This window comes from Notamacropus eugenii, chromosome 3 (genome assembly GCF_028372415.1).
Source record: "Notamacropus eugenii isolate mMacEug1 chromosome 3, mMacEug1.pri_v2, whole genome shotgun sequence".
In the NCBI taxonomy this organism is placed as follows: Eukaryota; Metazoa; Chordata; class Mammalia; order Diprotodontia; family Macropodidae; genus Notamacropus; species Notamacropus eugenii.
Genome location: NC_092874.1, coordinates 175,568,631 through 175,594,409, shown reverse-complemented (window position 1 = coordinate 175,594,409; position 25,779 = coordinate 175,568,631). Strand labels below are relative to the sequence as shown.

Here is a 25,779-nt window from a genome sequence, read left to right as displayed (position 1 = left end):
AATTACAATCAAAAAAAGAACCTTGATACAATATTATAAGAAATTATTAAGGAAAATTGCCCTGAAGTTCTAGAACAAGAGGCTAAAGTAGAAATAGAAAAAAAAATCCACCAATCACTACCTGAAACAGATCTTAGGGTGAAAACTTATAGGACTATCATAGCCAAGTTTCAAATCTCCCAAGTTAAGGAAAAAATATTATAAGCAACAAGAAAAAAAACAACTTAAATACTGTGGAGTCACAATCAGGATTATATAAGACCTGGTAGCTTCCACACTAAAGCACCATACATCTTAGAAGATTGAAGAGCAAAAGAGCAGGAGTTGCAACCAAAAATAACTTGCCCAACAAAGTTGAGTATAATCCTGAAACACCCCCCTTCCCCCCACTCCCATGGACATTTAACAAACTGAAAGACTTTGGAATATTTGTGACAAAAAGACCAGAACTCAATGGAAAATTCAACATAAGTTCCAGGAGAAATATAAGGTAAACTTTAAAGGGACTCAATGAGGTCAAACTATTTACTTCTTGTATGTGAAAATGTTATCTGTATTCACACTGTCACTATTACTTGGGTAGTATGATGGGATACTTCTAAAAAACAAATTTGGGTAGGAAAAGGGTAAAATGAGTAGTTGTCTCATACAAATAAAGCATAAAAGGAAGAACTGATACAGAGGAAGCAGGTAGGGGGTAGAAGACTGGTAGTGCTGATACCTTACTCTCATTTGGATCTGGGTTAAAAGGGGAATAACATACATCTAGAAGGACATAAAAGTCTTCAAAATGTATAAAGAAATAAGGATAAGGGTTAGACTTTTAGAAGTGTGTATAGATTAAGATTTAGGAGTGTAGGGAGGATAAGGGAGGGACTCTTACAGGGGTGGGTAGAATAAGGAACCGAAGGATAAGGGGAAAAGATAAAGAAGTGTTTAAAAGAGTGTGGATTAGGGAGGTAATGGTAAATAATAATAGTAAACTAGACCTGTAAAGAAGGATCAGGTGAAAAGAGAGGTTAAAGTTAATAGTGAAGGAAAATAAGATGGAGCGAAATATACAAATAGTAATGATAACTTCGTGAATGGGATGAATTCATCTGTAAAACAGAAATGAATAGCAGAATGACTTAAAAATCAGAATCTGACTTGTTTATAAGAAACATACTTAAAACAGAGTTACACAGAACTAGAGTAGAATTTATTATGCTTCAGCTGATGTTAAAAAAAAAAAACAAGGGTAGCAATCATGATCTCAGACAAAAATAAAGCTAAAATAGATTTAATTAAAAGAGATAAACAGGGAAACTACATTATGATAAAAAGGTACCATAGACAAAAAAGCAATTTCAGTACTAAACCTATATACAACAAATGCTGTAGATCTAAATTTTTAAAAAAGTTATATGAATTATAGATGGAAATTGACAGTAGTACTGTAATATTGGGGAACTTTAGTCTTCCCCTCTCAGAACTAGAATAAATCTAACCCTAAAATAAGGCAGAAGTCAAGGAAGTGAATAGAATTTTAAAAAAGCTAGATATGATAGATATCTAGAGACAATTGAATGGGAATAGAAAGGAATACATCTTTTTCTCAGCAGTACATGGTACCTTTAAAAAATTGTCCATATATTAGAGCATAAAAATTTTACAATTAATAGCAGAAATATTAAATGTATCTTTTCAGATCACAATGCAATGACAATTATATTTAATAAGGTACCATGGAAGCATAGAATGAAAACTAATTGGAGGCTAACCAACTTAATATTAACGAATGAATGGGTTAAAGAACAAAACATAGAAACAAATCAGTTTCATTGAAGAGAATAACAGACAACATATCAAAACCAATGGGATACAGCAAAAGCAGTGTTCAGAGAAAAATTCATATCTCTAAATGTTTACATCAATAAAATAGTGAAAGAGCAAACCTGAATTGAATTGGGTATGCAATTTTTAAAAGCTAGAAAAGAAAAACAAAATCCCCAAACACTAAATTGAAAATCCTAAAAATTAAAGGTGAGATTAATTCAAATTTAGTATTAAAAAACCATTGAATTAATAAGCAAAACTAGGAGTTGGTTTATGAAAAAAACAGACAAACTATTGGTTAATGATTTTTTTAAAAAAGAGAAAAAATCACTGATTAAAAATGAAAAGAGTAAATATACCACTAGCAAAGATGAAATCAAAGTAATTATAAGGAGCTGTTTTGCCCAGTTATATGCCAATAAATTTAAGAATTTAAGTGGAATAGAAGAATATTTACAAAAATATAGACTGCTTACATTAACAGAAGAGGAAATATATCAAAAGTGTTGTCAAATCTATAAGAATATGAGTCATTTACCAGTTAATAAATGGTCAAAGAGTCTGAACAGATAGTTTTCCAATGAAGAAATAAAAATTTGTAGTCATACGAAAAATACTCTAAATCATTGTTGATTAGAGAAATGCAAATTAAAAAAACCATGAGATAACATTTTATACCTTTCAGATTGGCTAAAATGATAGGAGAAAGCAACACATGTTGGGGAAGATGTGGAAAAATTGGGACATTAATTCACTATTGGTGGAACAGTGTACTAATCCATTCATTTTGGAGAACAATTTTGAATTATGCCCAAAGAGTTGTAAAACTGACTATACCTTTTTACATAACTATACTACTATTAGGTCTGGTTTCCAAGATGATTAGGGAAAGAGGAAAAGAACCTATATGTTCTAAAAATTTTATAGCAGTACTCTTTGCTACATCAAAGATGGAAATGGGAGTGATGTGCATCAGTTGGGGAATGGCTAAACAAGTTGTGGTATATGATCATGATAGAATACTGCTATGCTATGACAAATGATGAGCTCAATGATTTTACAAAATCATGGGAAGACTTGCATGAAATAATGAAGAGTGAAATAAGCAGAACCAAGAGAACGTTGTATGGTTGTTGTCCTTCCTCTTTGAAGAGGACCAAAGTGACATCACCGTGATAAAGTGAAATTTCAGTGTGTCGTACTGTGGCTGATCAAACCAACATAAACTCGGAATGCTCTGCCACAGGTTGGACGCAGTCTGTGTGAATATTTGGGGTGGATATCCCAAATTTGCACATCCTGTGTTTACTTTGTGCTGTCTCAATTCTGCTTTGCTCAAAGAGCACAGCACCTTTTCTTATGTGGGCACACCGTGCTGAGTGGTCCTGTGCCAGTCTCCCCCATGTTGCACAGTCAGATCCAAAATTCTTGAGAAAGACCTTGAGAGTGTCCTTGTATCACTTCTTCTGGCCACCATGTGATCACCTGCCCCATGCAAGTTGTCCATAAAATAGTCTTTTTGACAAGTGTACATTTTGCATTCAAACAGCGTGTCCAACCCATCAGAGTTGTACTCTCTGAAGCATAGTTTGAATACTTGGCAGTTCAGTTCAAGCAAGGACTTAAGTGTCTGGTACCTTATCCTTCCAGGTGATCCTCAGAGTCTTCCTAAGACAGTTCAAACATGTTGTTTGAAGAACAACTTTGAGTGAATAAGTCATTTTGACTATTATAAATACCCAGATTAACTACAAGGACCTATGAAGGAAGATGCAATTTGCATCCAGAGAACAAATTGGTAAAAAGAAATATGTGTAGTATGGTTTTACACAGACACAAATACACACAAACACACATGCATATTTGTGTTTATTGATAGCCATCTCTACAGTGGAGGATGGGGAAAGGGAGAGAGATAAAAGAAAGTTACATGATAACTTTTATATATTTAAAAGAAAAAACAAGTTGTATATAATAGATTTGCAGTTTCGTGTGCAATCTTTTTTTTCTATTTTGCTTTGTTATAGAAATACTTGTTTTATTTCTTAAGTTCAGTATTTTTTTTAAAGAAAGTTTATTTACCTATAGCTAGAAAGGATTCTTAATGAGGACTGAACTCTTGCTTTTAATTCTACAAGGAAAACATTTTTGGTCAGCAGGTCAAGGAGTGGTGACTCAGGGGCAGGTTGTGTTAACTTACATGTTCTTAGAACATTTTACAAGTCTAAAGTTCTGAGATTCCATCAAATTCCATGTCTCTTAAGTGCCCAGGAAGCCAAGTCATAGAAACTTGGCTTGAACCATAGTCCTCTGGGCCAGTTAATCTTGTGGACAACTTCCTAGCCTTTTAGAAAAAGAAGCAGCTTAACATATATGGGACTGAGGGTTTTGGGGGAAGAACCCTAGTAGATATTGATTCTGTTATAATGTGCTCTTTTGGAGAACAATAAAAAATAATCTTGGTTAGATGGTAATAGCAACTAATGTAGGCCTTTGAATTTAAGGCTTTTCTTCCCTTCTGTAAATCAAAAATAAAAAACACTTGTTAAAAGATGAGTAAAATGAATTCGCTATATTACATGCCAGAAAATGTGTTTTCCTTGCTTCCACCTCTTACAGTCCTTATCACCTTTTAAGGCCCAGTTTAGGTACCCCCTCCTTCATTGATTCTTTCAGGTGTCATTGCTCTCTGCCTCTTGAAATTCTTTGTATTGGCTTATTTTTTTTTTTTATATATTGTATCCTTCCAGTGGAACATAAACTTTTTGATGGCAAAAACTGTTTTCTTTTGATCTTTGTATAATTAACATCTAGTATACAGTCCTTTGAACATTGTAGGTACTTAATAAATTTTGTTGAATTAAATATTCAGTTTTATTCTTACATGTAAGTTAATTTTCTTCCTTTGTGTTAACAGTGTCATCAGCAAGGTGGTTCCAGCGCCAGAGGCTAAACCATCTCCCTCTGTTACTAGACCCAAATCACCACCACCTGCACCATCCCCAGCACCTGCACCTGTTCACATGACTCCTCCTCCAGTGCCTGTCCCACCTCCTCCACAAGCCTCTGTATCACCTGCTATGATTCCTCCACCTTCTCCTGCAGTTGTGGCACCAGGAGGCTCCAAAGCACCTGTTCGTAGTGTTGTGACAGAAACAGTCAGTAACTATGTGGTATGTAACATTTGCCTTTTTTAATTCTTTTTTAATTTTATTTACAGTTCCATATTCTCTTCTTCCTTCATCCCTACCCATTGAGAAGACAAGAAAAATAAAACTTGTTACATATTTGCATGGTCAAGCAAAACAAATTCCCAAATTAGTCATGTCTAAAATACATACATATGCATATACATATATGTACGTATATATTTCAGTCTGCACTCTGAATCCTTTCTTTCTGAAGGTCAATAGAAAACATTTAATTATGAGTCCTTTAGAATTATGGCTGCTCATTGTGTTGGTCAAAGTTTCTTAGTCTTCTAGAATTCTTCATACTAATTATATTAGTATATAAATTGTTCTCCTGGTGCTGCTGATTTCACTTTCTATTAGTTCCTAAAAGTCTTCCTAGGTTTTTCTGAAGCCAATCCCCTTCATCATTTCTAATAATGCAGTAGTGTTCCATCACCTTCAAATAATAATTTGTTCAGCCATTCCTCAATTAATGAACACTCCCTCAGTTCCCAATTCTTTACCACCATGAAAAGAGCTTCTATAAATATTTTTGTATAGATGAATCTTTTTCCTCTCTGATATCTTTGGAGGTAGACGTAGTAGAGATATTACTGAGTCAAAGGATATACATAGTTTAATAGCTTTTTGGACATAGTTCCAAATTTCTTTGCAGATTGGCTTGACCTCTAACATTTATTTGAATGTTATTTTATTTTAAGATAAATTGTTATAAATTATTAAGCTTTAGCTTACCTTATTACAGTGACAATTTTGAATAAGAGTTATTATATTTCAAATGTAATTTGTATAGTGACTGATCATAAGATCATACATTTAGAGCTAGAAGTGATGTTGGGAGGGGGAATATAGTCCATCTCCCTCATTTGATAAATCAAAAAGCAGTTCTAGAAAGGTGACCTGACTTGGATCACAGAAGAAGTCAGTGGCAGAGCTAGAATTCAGATCAGGTTCTGGGACTCTTAAGTCTGATGTTCTTTCTTGTGTGTCACACTATACTTTTATTTCTAGCCTCTGTTTTTAGGAACATAAGAATCCTTGGGTAGAACTGTGTTGTACAAATAGATGCAACTTGTGACATGTGTGAAGGGTAGAAGATATATAGGCTTTTTGTTGCCATTTCAGATTAGTGGGCATATGAATGTGGAGGTCTTCACTCCTTGATGGTATAACAAAACCAAAATCTAAAATTCCAAACATGGTTTTCAGTTATACTTGAGTGCTTAAATAGATTTGTGATCTCATTGATTTAGGTAGTTATTCCAGTGGTATAAATCACAACCTATCTAAGCTCTTGAGGTCCATTCCTGGACTAGCTCATGTCAGCCCTTTCATGAGGCTTTTCCTATATCTCAAATTTTACTGTTAGTCCTATACCAAAATATGTTTACTTCTATTGTATTTTATGCTTACCTGTCTTTGTTACCTATACATGCTTCCTCTCAGTAGAATGTAAGCTTATTGAGGATGAAGCCACTTCCATTTTTGTCTTTGTGTCCCCAGCAAATGCTTTACAGTTTTTCTTTTTCCTCAGACATATGATTTCATCCATGTAAGGAAACTCCCTGCTGAGGAAATTCAGTCTATGAATTTGGGGCAGCTAGGTGGTGCAATAAAGCACTGGGCCTGGAGTCAAGAAGACATGAGTTCAAATCTGGCCTCAGATGCTAGCTATGTGACCCTGGACAAGTCACTTAACTTCTCTTTGCCTCAGTTTCCTCAACTGTAAAATGGGGATAATAGCACCTACCTCCCAGGGTTGTTGTGAGAATCAAACATGATGATAATTGTAAAGCACTTGAACAGCACCTTGGCACGTAGTAGGTTTTGTATAAATGTTGTTGTAGTTATCATCATCATCATCAGGTTTAGTTCTATTTTGATTATCCTAAAACAGCTTACAAAAGAAGAACAAAGAAATGTGCTAGGGAAGAAGGGGGTGGGACTTAGTGTTTCTCACAATTGGTATGCACAAGAAGAAGAGTAAAGAAAACTGGAGGAAAGGGTGAGAGCAGCACCTTCATCTGAGTCAGTGAAGGAGGATTGATTGTCCATACATGGATGAAAAGAATTTGCTGAAGGACTTCTAGGGGCAGAGCCAAAATGGCAATGTAGAGAAAGCTCTGGACTGAATTCTCCTAACATTCATTCTCCTTTAAACAACTTTAAAATAACACTTCAAATCAAATTTTGGAGTAGCAGAGCTGACAAAAGCGAAGAGTGAGACGTTCTTCCAGCCTAAGACAGTGTAGGTCAGAAAGTGACATGGGTTAGGAGGCTGATCTGGAGCCTACTTGAAACACCAGTAATGGGGTCTAGGTGGTAGTGACAGAAGCAGCAGTAGCTTTGGGAGTGCTCAAACCAGAGGTAGTAATGAGATCTGGCAAATGGTCAGAAAAAGATTATAAGAGACCCTTGTGCTAGCATTAGTATTTACCACTGTGTGGCAACTTCTGGAAGTGGGCATATGCCCACTTCTTAGTAATAATTCAAGAGCAGAGTGGAACACTTTCAGTCTAGAGGGAATAGAAGCCCTTGGGGCAGTCACTACCAGTCCCAAAGAATCAGGGGCCTTTCCTGCTTAAGAACTAGAATGCAAAACAGGAAAACAATGACCACAACTCTTCTCAGATCACACCACCTTCAAAAACTTCTAATCCTTTAGAACTATTTCTGAAAACAGCAGTGTGGAGAAGTCTGAAACTTGAGACAGTGCCCCTTCATCCCTCACAGTGGGAACAGAATCCAACATTAACACAAAGTTCCAAATAAAGAAATAGGATGAGAAAAAAGAACAAGTAACACAAAAAGAACATGACCATTAAAAGCCATTTTGATGACAGGGGAGGATCAAGACACAAATTCAGAAGAAGAAATGAAATTAAAACCAGTTATAAGCAAAGCCTCAAAAGAAAAAAAGGTGAATTGGATACAAATCCAACAGAAATTCCTGCAACAGCTAAAAACTTGATTTTCAAAATTAAATAAGAGTAATAAAGGGAAAAATGGGTAAAGAAATAAAAGCAAAGGAAGAAAATTATGAAAAGGCAGTTAACAGCAAGTCACAACAATACTGAAGAAAATAACACCTTAAAAAATAAAATTGGCCAAATGGAAAAAGAGGTACATAAATTTAGTGATGAAAATAACTCCTTAAAAAGCAGAATTGGCCAAATGAAAAAAAAAAGGCACAAAAGCTCACTAAAGAAAATAATTCCTTAAAAATTAGAATTGGGCAAGTGAAAGTTAATGACCCCATGAGACATCAGGGAACAATAAAGCAAAACCAAAAGAATGGGAAAAAAATAGAAGAAAATATGAAATATTTCCTCAGAAAAACAACTGACCCTGGAAAATAGATCAAGGAGAGCTATTTAAGAATTACTGGATTACCTAAAAACCACGATCAAAGAAAGTCTAGATATCATATTTCACGAAATTATCAGGAGAGGATTCTGGGAAGAGGACTGAGTAGGTCATAAAAGTTTCAGCTCTCCCCATTTCCTCCACAACAAAAGAATATCACCTCAGAGCCACAGAAATAAACACAGGATAAAAACATTTGACCTCCTAAGACAATTTGAGAAGACCCCAGGAAATAGTCAGCCTCCACAACCTCCCTGGCCTAAGGGAAAGGCAAACACCTCCAGGCCTACTCTGCAGAATCAACAAACAAAAAACCGTGGGGGCAGGTGGGTTGAGAGATAGTCTCAGCCTTAGAAATTTTCATTTCTAAGATTTTGTTGGGATCTGAGGGCTTAGTAGAAGATTAAAGGACCTTCCACTGTGGAGGGATGCTAAGCACAGCTGTGTAGACCAGATGCATTCCAGACTGTGGCTGCAGGGAGAAGAAGGTAGCACACCTGGTGAGTACAGTAGTGAAGGGCAGGGACCCTGTTGACTGTGGACACTTGCAGGAGAGCAGAGTCCCTCGTCTTAGTTCCAGGACAGAGAGGACAGCTGAAGTTTGCAGCCACCAGAGGGACCACAGGGAGCAAGATCATGTGTGGGACAGTGTAGCTGAGGGTCCTAACTGTGGCTTGGGAGTGGGAGCAGAGCCCAAAGTTGGACCTTGAGATAGACATCAGAAAATAACTGTAAGAAGGACCTGAGGCTTGGGGCATCATTCCCCATACCTCAGGACTACAACTTGATTACACTAATAGCTGATAAAAAAAACAAACAAACAAACAAACAAAGTAAAAATGAGTAAGCAAAGGAGAAAGAACCCAACCAGATAGTTACTATGGGGATAGAGAAGATCTGGGTTCACATTCAGAGAAAGATAATGAGCTAAAAAAGTCATTCCTTTTTCAATGAAAAATGTCCAGTGGTCTCAGTCACAAAAAGAGTTTGTGAAAGAACTTAAAAAGGACTTTTTTAAAAACCAAATACAAAAGATCAAGGAAAAATTAGAAAAGAAATAAAAGCAATTGAAGAAAATCATGAAAGTCAACTAACTATAAAGAGAGAATCAAAAACTTAAGGAAGAAAGTAATTCTTTGAAAACTAGAATTGGGCAAAGGGAAGCTAATGATGATCTAAGACACCAAGAAATAAAACAAACTTAAAAGAATGAAAAAAATAGAAGAGAAAGTGAAACATCTCATTAGAAAAACAACTGATTTGGAGAACGGATCAAGAAGAAATAATATAAGAATAGTAAGACTACCTGAAAATTACAATTAAAAAAGATTCTTAATACAATACTACAAGAAATTATCAAGGAAAATTGCCCTGAAGTTTTAGAACAAGAAGGCAAAGTAGAAATAGAAAAAATCCACCAATCACCACCTGAGAAAGATCCCAGGAGGAAAACTTACAGGAATATCATACCCATGTTTCAAAGCTCCCAGGTTAAGGAGGAAATATTGGAAACAACAAGAAAAAAATGTGGAGCTACAATAAGGATTACACAAAACCTAGCAGTTACTACTTTGAAGGACTGTAGGTCTTGGAATACTATATTCTGTAGAGCAAAAGAGCTGGGGTTATGCCTAAGGATAACTTACCCAACAAAGTTAAGTATAATCCTGAATGAAAAAAAAATACATTTAATGAACTCAAAGACTTTCAGGTTTCTATGAAAAAAACTCCAGAATTTAAGGGAAAATTTGAAATATAACATTCAGAAGAAATATATGCTAAACATTAAAGACCAATTATAAAGGACTTGGTAAGGTCAAATTGTTTTGTTTTATATATGTTACAATGTTAGCAGTACTCATGACTGTCACCATTATTTGGGTAGTTTGAAAGAAAAGCATGGGCTGAGCTGAGTATGATGGAATGATTCTAAAAGAATAGAACTGTAGTGATAGATTAAAAAGAAGGAACTTTCTCACACAAATGAGGCATCAAAGCAACACTTGTTGGAAAAGAAGCAAGTTGGGGAAAGGGTGAGTATTACAGGAACCTTACTCTCATTGGAAATGGGTTAAAGAGGGAACAACATATATATCTAAAAGGGTATAACAGTCTTCTAAATTCAGGGGATAGAATGGGGGAGAGGATAAGGGAGGGACTCTGAGGAGATTGTAGGTTAAGGAGTAAGGAGGGCAAGGTAGCAGGAAGAAGTAAAACTGAGGAGTGAGGGGGAATAGGGTAAATAGGGTGAGAAGGATAGTGAGGAAAAATAGGAAGAAGGAAAATACACAAGTAATTGAAGCTTAGAATGTGAATGGAAGAAATTTACCCCTAAAACAGAAATGAATAACAGATTAAAAATTTGAATTCAACAATATGTTACTTTCAGGAAATATAAAAATGAGAGATACACACAAAGATAAAATAAAGGGCAGAAGTAGAATTTATTATATAAAAAAGCAGAGATTGTAATCATGATCTCAGACAAAGTTAAAGTTAAAATAGATTTCATCAAAAATGAAAAATAGAAAACGATACTATATGTCAGCAATATTATTCAATATTGTTTTAGACCATTAAAATACCTAGATAACATAAAATATCTGAGCATATATCTGCCAGAACAGACGTAGGAATTATATGAACATAAATATAAAATACTTTTTATACAAATAAATTCAGATCTAAATAATTGAAGTAGTATTTATTGTTCATAGGCAGTGAAAGCCAATATAATTTTTTAAATGACAGTTTTACTTAACTAATCTATCCAATATTATCTCAGTTAAATTACTTAAAAATTATTTTACTGAGTTAGAAAAAAAAACCAATTCATTTGGAAGAGCAAAAGGTAAGGAACTTCAAAGAAACCAGAGGAAAAAGATGTGAAGGAAGTAGATTCATCAGTATCATAATTTAACTACATTATAAGGCAAGAGCATTGTTGAAGTGTAAAAAGGATAATTTTTATTATTTTAAATTAAAATTTTCTTGTATAAATAAAGCCTATGTAGCCAAGAACAGAAGGAATGCAAAAAACTGGGAAGAAAAAACTTTCATAGATAATCTCTCAGATACAATGTGATTGGGTTGGAATATCCCTGTGGTGTAGGACATGATAAGCTGATTGATTTAAAAAAATATGAGAAGACTTGGACTTATGAAGGAAGATGCTATTCAGAAAAACAGATGATTGGAAATAAGCATTGTATGCTCTTACATGTATGTGTATGAATGTATATGTTTATAGATACCTGTGTATATGTATATATATCCATGCTTAATTGTACCTTCTTTAGGGTAGAGGTGGTAAGGTAAGGGAGAAAAGTAAATAAAAAGAGCACAGCAGAGAACAAAAGAAAACCAACCAGGAAGGAAAAAAAAAAGCTGGAAAGCTTTGAAAACAATGTGTAGTATTTATTATGTAGGTTTTCTTTAAATGGAAATGCTTGTTTTATATTGAATCCTCTCCTATGGTCTGCTGTGTGCATGGCAATGTTTTTTTTCTTTCTTTTAAAATTTTTTTTAAAATTAAAAAAAATTATGGCAAAAAAAGGAAAACTGTCTCAATATCCTTGAAGCAGAGGGTAAAATAGACATTAAAAGAATGTACCAATCACCCCTGAAGGAAATCCAAAGTGAAAACTGCCAGGAATGTAATAGCCAAATTCCAGAGCTCCCAGGTCAAAGAGAAAATGCTTCAAGCAGCCAGAAATCAGTCATTCAAATACCATGAAACCAGTAAGGATCACACAAAATTTAGTGGCAACCATGTTAAAGGAGAAGAGGACTTGGAATATGAAGGTGAAAGAACTGGGATTACAACCAAGAATAACCTACCCAGCAAAACTAAGTATAATCCTTCAAGGGAAAAAATAGACATTTAATGAAATAGAGTATTTCTGATGAAAAGATAAAGAACAAAATAGAAAATTTTGCTTTCAAATACAAGACTTGAGAAGCATAAAATGGTAAACATGAAAGAGAAATCATAAAAGACTCTAATATTAAATTGTTTACCTTTCTATATGGGAAGATGATACATGTACCTTCTAAGAACTTTATCAGTAATAAGGCAGTTAGAAGGATTCTACATAAAGGGTTCAGGAGTGAAGTCAATTATGTTGAGATGATATAAAACTAAAATGGATAGGTGAAAAAAAGGGATGGCCTGGGAGAAGAGGAAAGAAAGAGGAAGAATGGGGGAAATTATCTCACATAAAAGAGGCAAGGAAGAGCTTTTATAGTGGAGGGGAAGATGAGGGTGGGGAGGTGGACAACACTTGAACCTCACATCTAAATTGGTTCAGAAAGAAATACATATATGTGTATGTATGCTCAATTGGTAATGGAAATCTAATCCAACAGATAAGTAGGAGAGGAAAGGGATAAGAGAAAAGGAAGGGCAAATAAAAGAAGGAAGTGCTCAGAAGTTAAACAGTAGGGTTTTATGTTTAGAGTAGGGATGGGATAAAGAGAGAGAAAAGGATCAGCAGGAAAAAATAGGATAGAGGGAAGTGCACGGTTATTAATCATAATGATGAATGTCAGTGGGATGAACTCACTTATAAAATGGAAGTGGAAAGTAAAATAGGTTAGAAACCAGAATCCAACATTATATTGTTAACACAAAACACACTTGAAAGAGAGAGACACACAGAGGGATTGGCATGGAATCTGTTATGCATCAGCTGAAATAACAAAGACAGGGGTAGCAATCATGATTTCAAACAAAGCAAAAGCTAAAATAGACCTAATTAAGAGATAATGAGGGAAACTACAGCTTGCTAAAAGGGACCATAGACAATAAAGTAATATCAGCATTAAACATATATGCAACAAATAGCATAGCATCCAGATTCTCAAAGGAAAAGTTAAATGAATTATGGAAGAAAATGTTATAAAATTATACTAATTGATGGAGAGAGGCTCAACTTTCCCCTCGCAGAGCTAGATAAATCTAACCATAAAGCTAAATAAGAAGTTAAGGAGATGAATGGAATCTTAGAAAAGTTAGATATGCTGGCTCTTTGGAAAAAAGTGAATGGCAACAGGAAGGAGCCCACCTTTTTCTCAGCTATACATGGCACTTTTACAAAAATTGACCATGCATAAGGTCACAATTTCACCTCACAACCAAAGTCAGAAAAGCAGGAATATTAAATGTAGCCTTTTCAGACCATAATACAATAAAAAATGCATTTAATAAAAAGCCATGGAAGCATACATTAAAAGTTCATTGGAAACTAATCTAATCCTAAAGAATGAGTGGGTCAAAGAGCAAATTATAGAAACGATCAGTAATTTAATTAAAGAAAATGACAATGTTCCAACATTTGTGAGATGCAGCCAAAGTAGTATGTAGGGGAAATTTTATATCTCTAAATTCATACATCAGTGAAAGGGAGAAAGAACAGATCGGTGAGTTGGGTATGCAACTGAAAAAAAAAGAACAAATTAAAAATCCCCAATTAAACACCAGCATGGAATTCTGAAAATCAAAAGAGATTAATAAAATTGAAAATAAAAAAATGAACTAATAAGTAAAACTTGGTCTGGTTTTATGAAAAAAAGGACAAATCATTGGTTACTTTGATTTAATAAAAAGAAAACCAAATTACTGATAACAAAAATTAAAAGAGTGAATGCACCACCAGGAAAGAAAAAATTAAAGCAATTATTAAGTTATTTTACCCAGTTACATGCCTTACTGGCCTTACAATGCCTTACAATCTTAGTGAAAGTAATGAATGCTTACAAAAATATAAACTGTTCAGATTAACAGAAGAGGAAACAGAATACTTAAAATAACCCTATTTTAGAAAAAGAAATTGAACAAACCATCAATGAGCTCTCTTAAGAAAAAATCATCAGAACCAGATGAGAATTTACAAGTGAATTCTACCAAATATTTAAGGAACAATTAATCCCAATACAATATAAACTATTTGAAAAAATACATAAAGAAGGAATCCTACCAAATAGGTTTGATACCTAAATCAGGGAGAGCAAAAACAGAAAGAAAACTTAGGATCAATTTCCTTAATATCCGTGCAAAAATTTTAAATAAAATACTAGCAAGGAAGTTACAGCAATATGTCACAAAGATCATGTACCAGGATCAGGTGGGTTTTATAACAGAAATACCGGGCTGGTTCAGTATTAGGAAAACTATCACCTGATTGCCCATATCAATTAAAAAAAAAAAAGCATGTGATCATATCAATAGATGCAGAAAAGGCCTTTGGCAAAATATAACAACCATTCCTATTAAAAATACTAGAAAGCATAGGAATAATGGGAGCCTTTCTTAAAATAAGTAGTATCTATCTGAAAGCAGGCATTATCTATAACAAGAATAAACTTGAAGCGTTCCCAGTAAGATCAGGAGTGAAGTAAGGATGTCCATTATCACCACCATTATTTAATATTGTACTAGGAATGCTAACTATAGCAGTAAGACATGAAAAAAAAACCTGAAGGAATGAAAATAGGCAATGAGGAAACAAGACTATCACTTTTTCAGATGATGACATACTTAGAGAGCCCTAGAGAATCAACTAAAAAACTAGTTGAAACAATTCACTTCAGCAAAATTGCGGGATATATAGAATAACCCCATATATATCATCGGCATTTCTATGTACTACTAGCAAAACCCAGCAACAAGAGATAGATTTCTCTTTAAAATAATTGCAGACTATATAAAATACTTGGCAATCTGCCCACCAAAAAAACCCCAGAGGTTATGTGAACACAATTATCCAATACTTTTTGCACAAATAAAGACTGATCTAAACAACTGGAAAAATAACTGTTTGTAGGTAGGCTGAGCCAATATAATAAAAATGACAGTTTTACCTAAGTTAATTTATCCAATACCATACTAATCAAACTATCAAAAATTATTTTATAGAGCTAGAAAAAATAGTATCAAAATTTATCTAGTTAGAACAAAAAGGTCGAGAATATCAAGGGAATCAATGAAAAAAATTGTTAAGGAAGGCAGCCTAGCAGTTCCAGATTTCAAACTATATTACAAAATGGTAATTTTGCCTGCTAAGAGATAGAGTGGTGTGTAAATGGAATAGGTTAAGTATACAATACACAGTAGTACATTTCCATAATAGTCTAGTGTTTAGTAAACCCCAAGATTCAAGCTTTTGGGGTAAGAACTCAACATTAGACAAAAATTACTGGGAAACCTGAAAGCAATTTGGTAGAAACTAGGCATAGTCCAGTATCTCACACCGATATACCAAGATAAGGTCAAAATAAACAAATAAATAATAAATTAAATGAAAAGAATGAATGGTTTTGACATAAAAGGTGATGTTATCAATAAGTAAATTAGGGAAGTGTGGAAAAATGTAACTATGAGGCTTATGGATAAGGGAAGAGTTTATGACCAAGTAGGAGATAGAGAGGATCATGAGAAGTAAAATAGATAATTTTGATTACATGAAATTAAAAGATTCTATACAAATGAAACTAATGTAATTGGCAAAAATGAGAAGGAAAACAGGAAAATATCTGGGGGGAGAGAATTTTAGAACAAGTTTCTCTCACAAAAACCTCATTTCTCAAATTTACAGGGAGTTATTCCCCAGTTAATATATGGTCAAAGGATATGAATGTGCAGTTTTTAAAAGAAATCAAAGCTATGAATAGTCACATGAAAAAATGCTCAAAATCACCACTCGTTAGAGAAATGCAAATTAAAACAACTCTGAGCCACCACCATATTTATACCTATCAGATTGGTTAACATGACAGAAGAGGTAAAGATAAATACTGGAGGGAATGTGGAGAATGAGGACATCTACTGCATAGTCCATAGAGTTGTGAACCACTACAATCAATCTGGAGAACTATTAGCAACTATACCCAAGGAACTATCAAACTGTGTGTATCTTTTGACCCAGCAATACCACTACTAGGTCTGTATCCCAAAGGGATCAAAGAAAGTTTTTATACAGATATTCATAGCAGCTTTTTGTGGTGGCAAAAAATTGAAAATTGAAAGGATACCTATCAGCTGAGCAATAGCTGAACAGGTTATGGTATATGATATTGGTGGAATACTGTTGTGGTATAGGGAAGAACAAGAAGGATGATTTCAGAAAAATTTGGGAAGACTTATATGAACTGATGCAAAATGAAGTAAGTAAAAGCAGGAGAATGTTGAACATAGTAACAGCAATATTGTAAGGATGATGGGCTGTAGCTTGATGTAGATTTAGCTATTTTGATCAAGGCAGTGACCCAAGACTACTCTAAAACTCCCATGTGAAAAATGTTCTCCACCTTCAGAGAGAGAACTGATGAACTCTGAATGCTCTCTATCAGTTGTCAGAATAATTGGAGTGTTAATAAATGTTCTTGTTTGACCGATACCAACATGATAAAAATGAAGGGATTAAATTAGTTAATCAGTGCCATGCCAATTAGACTAACAAAGAGCTTCTTCGTAGAGCTAGAAAAAAATAACAATAGCTCTCTTCCCCACAAATTTGTGTCCCCTGAAAATTTGCTAAGCATGCTCTTTGTTCCTTTATCCAAGTCAGAAATGAACATTAATGATTGTTTGGTTCTGACAAGGCAGGTTCTCAATTTACCTAATTTTATCATCATCTAGCCTGCACCTCCATTGTACAAGAATAGGATGAAGGCCAAATGCTTTGTTAAAATTTGAACAGATGCTTTGGTAAATATTTAAGCTTTTATACCTTAAAACCACACTCAAGACTTTTGGGACAGCCTGTGTGTGTCTGTGTGTATGTATGTATGTGCTGGTTTTTAAAAAATACCATGATAACTCCCCAGTGATCCTTCAACTCCTCTCCCACAGAGTCCTCCATTATAAGAAAGATTTATAGTTTAAAAACAAAAGAAGTGCATTGGTCATATTTTACAACAGGTGACTTTCAAGAATGAAATTCTGAAGAAAGAAGAAGCAGTTCTGAGAAAGACAAAGAGGAAGTATAGATATCAAATTCTAAACGTTTCATCAAAACTTTATATTGTTATGTTACAGTCATTTCCCCTCCCATCTCTGAACCCTGCTTTGTGACAAAGAAGGACAATGAAATAAAAACATCCGATGCAGGGACCTCTTGTGACAGCACATGCAATACTTCTGTCCTACTCGTTCCTTATCTCCATGTCTTATAGGAGAAGAACATGTCATAATCTATTCTCCAGGTCCCATATTGTTTGCTTGGTGTGTTTATTTTGCTCTGTCTCGGTTCATTCTAATTTTCCCCTATGTATCTGAATTGTTCATGTTTGTCATATCTTAGTGCACAACAATATCCCATTATTCTGCATGACATAGGTTTTTTTCTGCCATTCATCAGTTGATGACATTTGATTTCTTTACAGAAGACAGTTTTGTTATAGGTATTTTGCTACTGTAGTGTTGCTTTGAATATTTTGCTACTTTTGATCTTTATTTCTCTTTAACTTTTTTTGACTTTTGAAGTATTTATACAATATTGGGATCACTAGAGAAAAAGGTATGGACAGCTTAGTCATATCCTATGCAGGGTGTCTCAAAAGTCTTAATGCAGTTCTAAGCTAATAAAGCTTAAATAATATAAAGTTTTCTGTCTAGTATGAATCTACCAAATTAAACATCACAAAAGGGTTTTGTTGAACACCCTCCTAGTTTTTACCTGCTCATAGTTAGTGGCATGAATTACTTAGAACTGTTGGTTTACCTAAGTGATTTCACTGTATTTAGAGGAAGACATTGGAAGAACGGAAGAAGAAATTACTGAAGGTATTAGATAAGCTGGAAATTATTGGTAGAAAGCTATTGATTGACAAATGCCTGTTATGCCAAACCTTTGCCAAGTGTCCTTTGCCAAGGACACAGCAAAGAGTAAGAATAAAACCTGAGGAGATAGAAACAAACACCTATCACTGTATCCCTGAAAAAATTATTAAAAGCTAACTACATTTCTGGTATTTAATGGCCATAATTGGGATTTGTGGGATGTTGGGGGGTCTATGCCATTATTGTAAAAGCCTCTAAATGGTGATTTTTCTGCAGAGAAAAAACAAACAAAAAGTCAAAAAGCAATCTGGTCCAGTTGGAACAAGACGTGGGATATCAGGTCTTTAAAGACTTGGTTTAGGTGCTTTCCACATGCCCTGATACTGACTTTTACAAGTCTAAATGATTCTTTGTGTTCACACTGATACCTTTCTTTATGGTTTCAAGGCAGGGTTTGTTTCTGGTTTTGTTACTATGGTTGATGATTTTCTTTCACCAGTAGATTTTTGGCCACCAGCTTATTAGTGAAGTCACTAAGCAAGCATTTGTTCATCAGTGCTTCATCCTAGAGTGCAGGAATGATCATTGAATGCAAGCTTCACGGGACCCATAAATGAATGAATAAATAAATTCTCTCTGTGTGCACACATAGTGTATATGCACACATCATATGTTTTTTATGAACATATCTATTGCATTGCATAACTGCTTGCATATTTTCCCCCATTCGAATGTGAGTTCCTTGAGTTCAAGAACGGTTTTTGCCAATCTTTGCATCCGCAGAGCTTAGCATAGTGCCTGCCACACAGTAAGCACTTAACAGTGCTACTTGATTTGATTTGACTCCAATGGCCAAGTTTCAGAGTAAGAGTACCTGCATCCTAAATGGAAATGTGCCCTCTAAAAACTGTTACTTAGCTATCCAAGCATGTTTTGAGAAAATATGTTTACTGCAACATCTAATATATTCCTTACATTTAAAGTAGAAATGATCTGAATGTTAAAAATCATACCATTAAAAAATTAGAAGTGAAGTAGGTTATATGCCTTTCACAACTATGGATAGGGGATGATTTCTTAACCAAACAAGAAACAGAAGACATTACAAAAAATAAAGTATATAATGAATTTGAAAAACTTTTACACAGACAAAATTAATGCATCTAGGACAATAAGAAAAGCATTCAACAGGGAAAAAGAATCCTGGTATCAGATATCTCTGATGAGGATCTAATATGCACAAATATAGGGGAGAAAGCCACTCCCCAGTAAACAAAGGGAAATGAAGGGAATATGCATGACGTAGTACATAGTATGTACCAGTCACTGTACTAAGCACTTTTATGAATATTGTCTCATTTGGTCCTCACAACGGTCCTGTGAGGTAAGTGCTGTTATGATCCCCATTTGAGGAAACTGCGATAAACAGACTGACTTCCCCAGGTTCCATAGTTGGTGGATTTGAACCCAGGTCTTCCGGGCTCCAGGCCTAGTGCTCTTTCCCCTGCACCACCAGCTGCCTCTGAGTAAATGAGCAAAAGGTTTGAATAAGCAGCTTTCAGACCTGCAAACTAGCAGCCATATGATGAAATGTTTAAATCACTAATAATAAAAGAAGTGATTTTTTTTTTTTAAACTTTGAAGCAAATTGACAAAGATGAAAATAGTTCATTTGGCAGGGGTCATGAAAAATAGGGATGGTAATCCATTGTTGGTAGAGCTATGGAATGACACAACCATGCTGGAAAGCAATTTGATATTATGCCAGTAAAGTGACTAATGTTTTGATAACTCTGGACCAAGAGATTCCAGTGCTAGGTTTATACTGTAAGAAGGTCAGTGACAAAAAGAAAAGCTCCAAGTATACCAAAATATTTATAACAGCACTTTTTGCAGATCACAAAGAACTAGAAATAGTTCAGTGTCAATCCCTGCCCTTACAGGGCTTACTATAGTAAAAAAATAAAATACAAACACAAAACTAAAATTCAGAATATTTTATTATAGATGCATTTGGGAACAGATCAATAGAAAAGTTAACTTACAGTGAGATGTGCTCAGGAACTTCATGATAGCTAGGCAGCAAGGACTAAACATACTACTGCTTCAGAGATTGGCAATTCTAACTCCACTTTACAAGACTTCCCTTGAAATTACTAAGTGAGGGAAAATCATAGAATAGCCTACAAAGATCTTTAATGCCAGCACAGTGTGCCTTTGTATACTGTACAATGAAAACAGCTTTCAGTCCTTCAAAACTGGTGAGTTTTAAACAAGCCTTATGTGAAAAGCACGTCAGCAGGATGAAAAAATGAAAAGGACTTTCCCCTTTGATATGTGAAGCTCCCATAAAAGTAAAATGTTGTTGGAGAAATAGATAAATTCATGCAAAATTAACTAAATAAAATGATAAGTTATCCCATTATAAGAATTCTTAATCTTTTCTCTTGCTACTATGTGTCTTTTTAAAATCAACTATAGAGCTATTTACTAAAATTGGTCTTGTTCTACAGAGTTCTGAAGAAATTCCTATATAAGTATACTGTTTAGAACTGCTAAGTCGATTAAAATAGAGAGGATATGGTAGATACAGCAAACCAGTGTTTGAATGGGTAAATGTTTGGTTCCCTTAGCATTTTTTCATTTGCCCTTTAGTAGATTGTACTGTACTGTAAATGTCATAATGGGAATGGAAAGTTACTTAGTAACAACTCTTTTATATCCTTGATCTTATCAGCTAGTTCAGGAGAAGGGTTTGGCTAATAAGTAATAAAGTAATACGTGCGTGTTTCTCTGTGTATATTAAATCCATGTATCTCATGCAGAAAACTATATATAGTGGAGCTACATAGCTTTGTTAGCTGTAACTGCTGTACAGGTTACTATCCAAAGGCCTAATATATATGTTAGAATGCTGTCTAGGATTAGAAGGCAGTTACAGATGTTATTGCTCACAGGTATACATACACACACACACACACACACACACACACTCACACACACTACAGAGAGAGAGAAGCAACAAACATTTATTAAGTGCCAAATACCGTGCTAAACGTTGTTTTATGCCTTAAGTCAAGCAATTTAGAAAGTTAGGATTCATTTTGAATGGTAATAGCGTTTAAGTAGTTATTACTTATTTTCTCCGTAGCTCAAGAATAGTGACAGTGGTCATGTCTTTAATTAGAAATGTCTTATTTTCAGTTTTTGGTTTTGTTTTTGTCTTCTTTGGATTTAAGATATAAAATAATATTATTTTCTTTGTTCCTTTTTGTACTTTTGTCCCCTTCCCTCACTCCGCCTTATTGGAAAAAACAACAGATCAGAGATGAATGGGGCAATCAGATATGGATCTGTCCTGGGTGTAACAAACCAGATGACGGCAGTCCAATGATTGGCTGTGATGACTGTGATGACTGGTACCATTGGTAAGTTGGTCAGAATTTTCCCCTTCACATTTTTTAAGAGAAAAAGAAAACTCATTATAACATCCCCTTCACATTGAAAAAATATTGACTATCAGTGCTTACTTAAGAGGCATTATGATATAGTGACTTTAGAGTCGGCCTCTCAGTCTAGAGGGCATGGGTTCCAGTCCCACCTTTGGCACAGAGTACATGGCATGGGATTTAATCTTTCAGTACTCAGAAAACTCTTGAAGAATATAAACTATGTTCTCAAGGGGTGGAGGAGGAGCAGGAGGTAGAGCATTTGGAACTCAGAGTTTTAAAAAATGAATGTTAAAAGCTTAAAAGAATTTTTTTAAAAAGAATACAAGTTATATAGTAGATGCTGATCTACACTGAACAGAGAATTTTTTCATCAGATATGCCTATCACCATTGAAACCCCACAGTAACAAATATTATCATCCTGTCACAGAAAAGAACTGCCTAAAATGATTACCATAATACCATACTAAAACCAAAAGTGTTGTCTATAGATCCCCTCACAGACACAGGAATTAGCAGGCATGCATTTGTTCCCATCTCTCCTACCGAGTCATATATAAACCTGAACGTCAGAATCCCCAGCTATAACATCGAGGTGAGACTTACTTTCAGATAGTATCATGTATGGAGAGCCCTTCATAAAACTTAAAGCTCCTTAGAAATTACAGTTGCTAATATTATTTCAAAGTACCTCCTGGAGCTTAGTAAATGAAGGTGATGTATAAGTACAGTATTACTGTTATCCCTCTCCTGAATTACAGAAATCTCAGAGGTAGAGCTGGAAGGAAATTCAGAAGCCTTCTTGTCCAGTCACCTCATTTTACAGATGAAAAAGTTGAGACCCCGGGGGGAGGGACGAATGGAGAGGGGATGGCATGACTTACTAAAAGTCACGCTGGAAGTGTCAGAAATGGGACTTTGGATTGTTAACAGATATTTCTTGAATAGCTTATGACATATTCTTTTTATCAAAATGGTTTTTAAAGGAGGAAATATATAGTTTTTTCTATTATTTCTTCCCCAAACACTCCTCCCCATCCTAAACCCCCCTCATCCATACAAAGAATAAATTTTTTTCTCAGCAACTTTGCACAATATGAGATAAAATTTTAATGAGAGCAGCTGAAGAAAGAAAATTTAATTTTTAAAGCAGTTGAAGGTGTTTGAGTGACTTTGTTTGCTTTAAAAAAAAAAAAAAGACTAACCACTGTTCCGCTGTTCACATGTTTTTTTGATGTTATCAAGACTACTGAAGAAGAACTTCTGAGTCCCACCATCCAGAGTTCAGCTTGGTACAATTTACCAAAAGAATCCTCACATTTTCTTTTACATGTCTTCACAAAAAAGGGTAGAGAGAATTACTGGAATAAAAACTTATTACTATTGTGTTTCATAGGAAAACTGTCTCCTGACAATTGTGGCCTTTTACTAAATGATAATTAAATGTCTTATAACCAATTTAGCAAATGCTATAAATTATTAATATTGTGCTGCAAATATAATTTCAAATCCTGCTAAAATATATCTCATTATCCTTGAAGGGGATGTATTTAAAGGTCTTAAAACAAATATAAGATGAGACTTTGAAGCATTTATATTCCAAATATATGTTAGTGTATCATCTCAAAAAAAATCCTTAAGTTTAAAATAAAGATTATTTGTTAAGGAAAAACATTTGCTGTCGGTTATTTCCTGTGTATACTAAGAAGTTCTTTCTAAACAGCTGCAATTTGATTATTAGCAATTGGTGAGAAATAAATGTTCTTGGTTATAAAGTTATATATAAACAACTATTTGACTTTTTAAAATTTTTATACGATGTGTTACAATCTAGAAAGAAATCAATCTGAAGAATGTAGAAAAGGGAATTTAACTTAGCAGTGAATTGTCTAACTAAGATTTTGTGGGTTGTCTGTAAAACTGTGTAGGCCCTGCGTGGGAATAATGGCTGCACCCCCAGAAGAAATGCAGTGGTTCTGTCCCATGTGCGCCAACAAAAAGAAGGACAAAAAACATAAGAAGAGGAAGCACCGGGCACACTGAGGTCCCATGGGGGCGTGTCTGTGCTGCTCAGCGGCGTCTTCGGGCTTCTCTGACGTCTCCAGCAGGACAGTGTGCAGCAGTTCTTCCAAATGAGCCGCCTTTACCGTAGAAAGATTATGAATCTTGAGTGATTCAGTGACAAGAAGAAACAGTCCACCTTGGACGGTCATCTTCTGAACACGTTTGGCCCCCGTGGGATACATTTTTCGTGCGATGGAAAGTTTTCATCTCCTGGAGGTAAACTCAGACGGAGCGGCCTGAGGGCTGATTGAGCTGATGACCCATCTTCCACTCTTCCATGTCTACAGTAGCAGTGACAAGCATTGTAAATAAAAAATCATCTTTCTTCCTGTTTGATTTTCTTTCTCTCTAGAGCCTTTTAATTAAGGGGTTAGATGAGAGGATAATGTGTAAATGGCTTTGACTGTAATTTAAGGAGTGATTTCATTAGTCTGAATATAGTTTTCTGCTTTTTTCTCTGCTTAGTCAAATAATCGTAATAACATGAAAGAAAATTCCAGTTGGGATGCTGGTAAATATTTTTGTGATAAGAATATATGATTTCCCCCTCACACACAAACACCACAATTTTTAGTACTTACATGTAAACATGTTCATGCTTTTTGTGAAATATCTTATTTTTTTAAAGAAAGGTTTCTATTGTGACCAGTTTTCTTTTGTGCAGATTGTTTTATGTTAATTGTAATATATTTTGTATTTTGGTTGTTTCATAATTTTGTTGATCTTTAAGCTGCTGGTGTCTCTTCTCATTGCTTGTACATTTCACCAATTTGTATAAAAATACTTCAAATTAAAAGATTTCCCTTAATGTAAATATTGAATATTTATGAAGTACTTATTTTTAAATTTTTTTATCGTGTTTAATTTTAGCTGTCTTTGAAATCCACTGTGATTTCAGCCATGTCTCTAATTACTGTTTTCCATGAACCAGAAGGGGAAAGAACTATTTTTCGAAAGAATTTAGGTTAAGAAGTAACTGAGCAGCCACCGTATAGCATTGTGAAGGAAGAAGGGCCCTAGCAGTCAGATAACAAGGAGATGTGAGTCTCTAGCATATGCTTTAAAATTGTTTCATTTGTGAACTTTTGTTTCTGTCCATTGTTTTTTGCTTAATTTTATTAAAAAGGACATGTAGATTCTCATTAAACATCAGAAAAGCAATGCTTTAGCAGTTTGTGTTTATAATGTTTATTTCTCCAAACCTGTTAACTGCTTTTATAATTTGAGACTAAAATAAAGTATGCTGTGAATATTTTTAAAGAAGAAAATCAAATTGCAGGATGTCAAAAAATTTTATTTTAGCATTGATCATGGGGTGGTATTTGAGTGTCTTGGCAGTAAAGCAAATAATTTATTCTGATGTAGAACGTTGAACTTCATTTGAACATTTCTATTTCAAGGACTTTGGAATAAAGTCAGGCTTTGTTACTTAATTTTGAAATAATTCTTGGGCTGTGAAGTGATAAATATCTTGAATTCTAGCATATGGGATTTCAACCTGTTACACAAATCTAACAAATCTTTTAAAGGACAAGTTAATGTATGAATTTATTTCGAAAACATATAGTCTGCATAGGGAAATAAAGTTTTTCTCTCATGCCTGTTAAATTGCAAATCAGTGGAGGTAGAGTTTATTGAGAATACAATATTGCATTTCTCTCTTTGTTTAATGCTACCCCTAAAGATTGTTCCATCCCTGCAAACACCCAATTAATCTTATTCACTGAGAATGTGTTTTGTTTTGTATTAATTTGGGATCATTCTATGTTTTGTTACTTCTTTTTGTAACATTTTCACACACATGCAAGTCTACTTATTAGGTCTTTTTTTCCAGTATGTTTGGGGGAGGGAGGTCAAATAAAGATTGTTGGCTGTTTCATAGTTTGCTTTTCTATTTCCTTTAGAAGTTTGTTCCCTGAGACATGGATAGTGGACCCAAAATTGCCATATTTAAGGGAGCAGATCATGCTAGTGAAGTAAGAAAAGAAATATCTATATAACTTTTTTTTTCACCAATCACACTGGGAGACTTCAGTCCATACTACATTACTACATTTAAGGAATTTCAATCAGTTTGTTGTCCCTTGCTATTTCATGGTTGCTTT

General features: G+C 34.5%; 1 protein-coding gene across 1 annotated transcript in view; it reads left to right on the top strand.

Annotated features, from left to right (window-relative positions):
- TAF3 (TATA-box binding protein associated factor 3) overlaps positions 1 to 25,555 on the top strand; it is a 252,072-nt gene extending 226,517 nt beyond the window's left edge. The window contains exons 5-7 of the mRNA XM_072653403.1: positions 4,736 to 4,991; positions 21,481 to 21,587; positions 23,539 to 25,555. Of these exons, the coding sequence (XP_072509504.1) occupies positions 4,736 to 4,991; positions 21,481 to 21,587; positions 23,539 to 23,653 (478 nt within the window). The 3' untranslated portion in view covers positions 23,654 to 25,555. The remainder of the gene's footprint in view (positions 1 to 4,735; positions 4,992 to 21,480; positions 21,588 to 23,538) is intronic.
- The last annotated feature ends 224 nt before the right edge of the window (positions 25,556 to 25,779 follow it).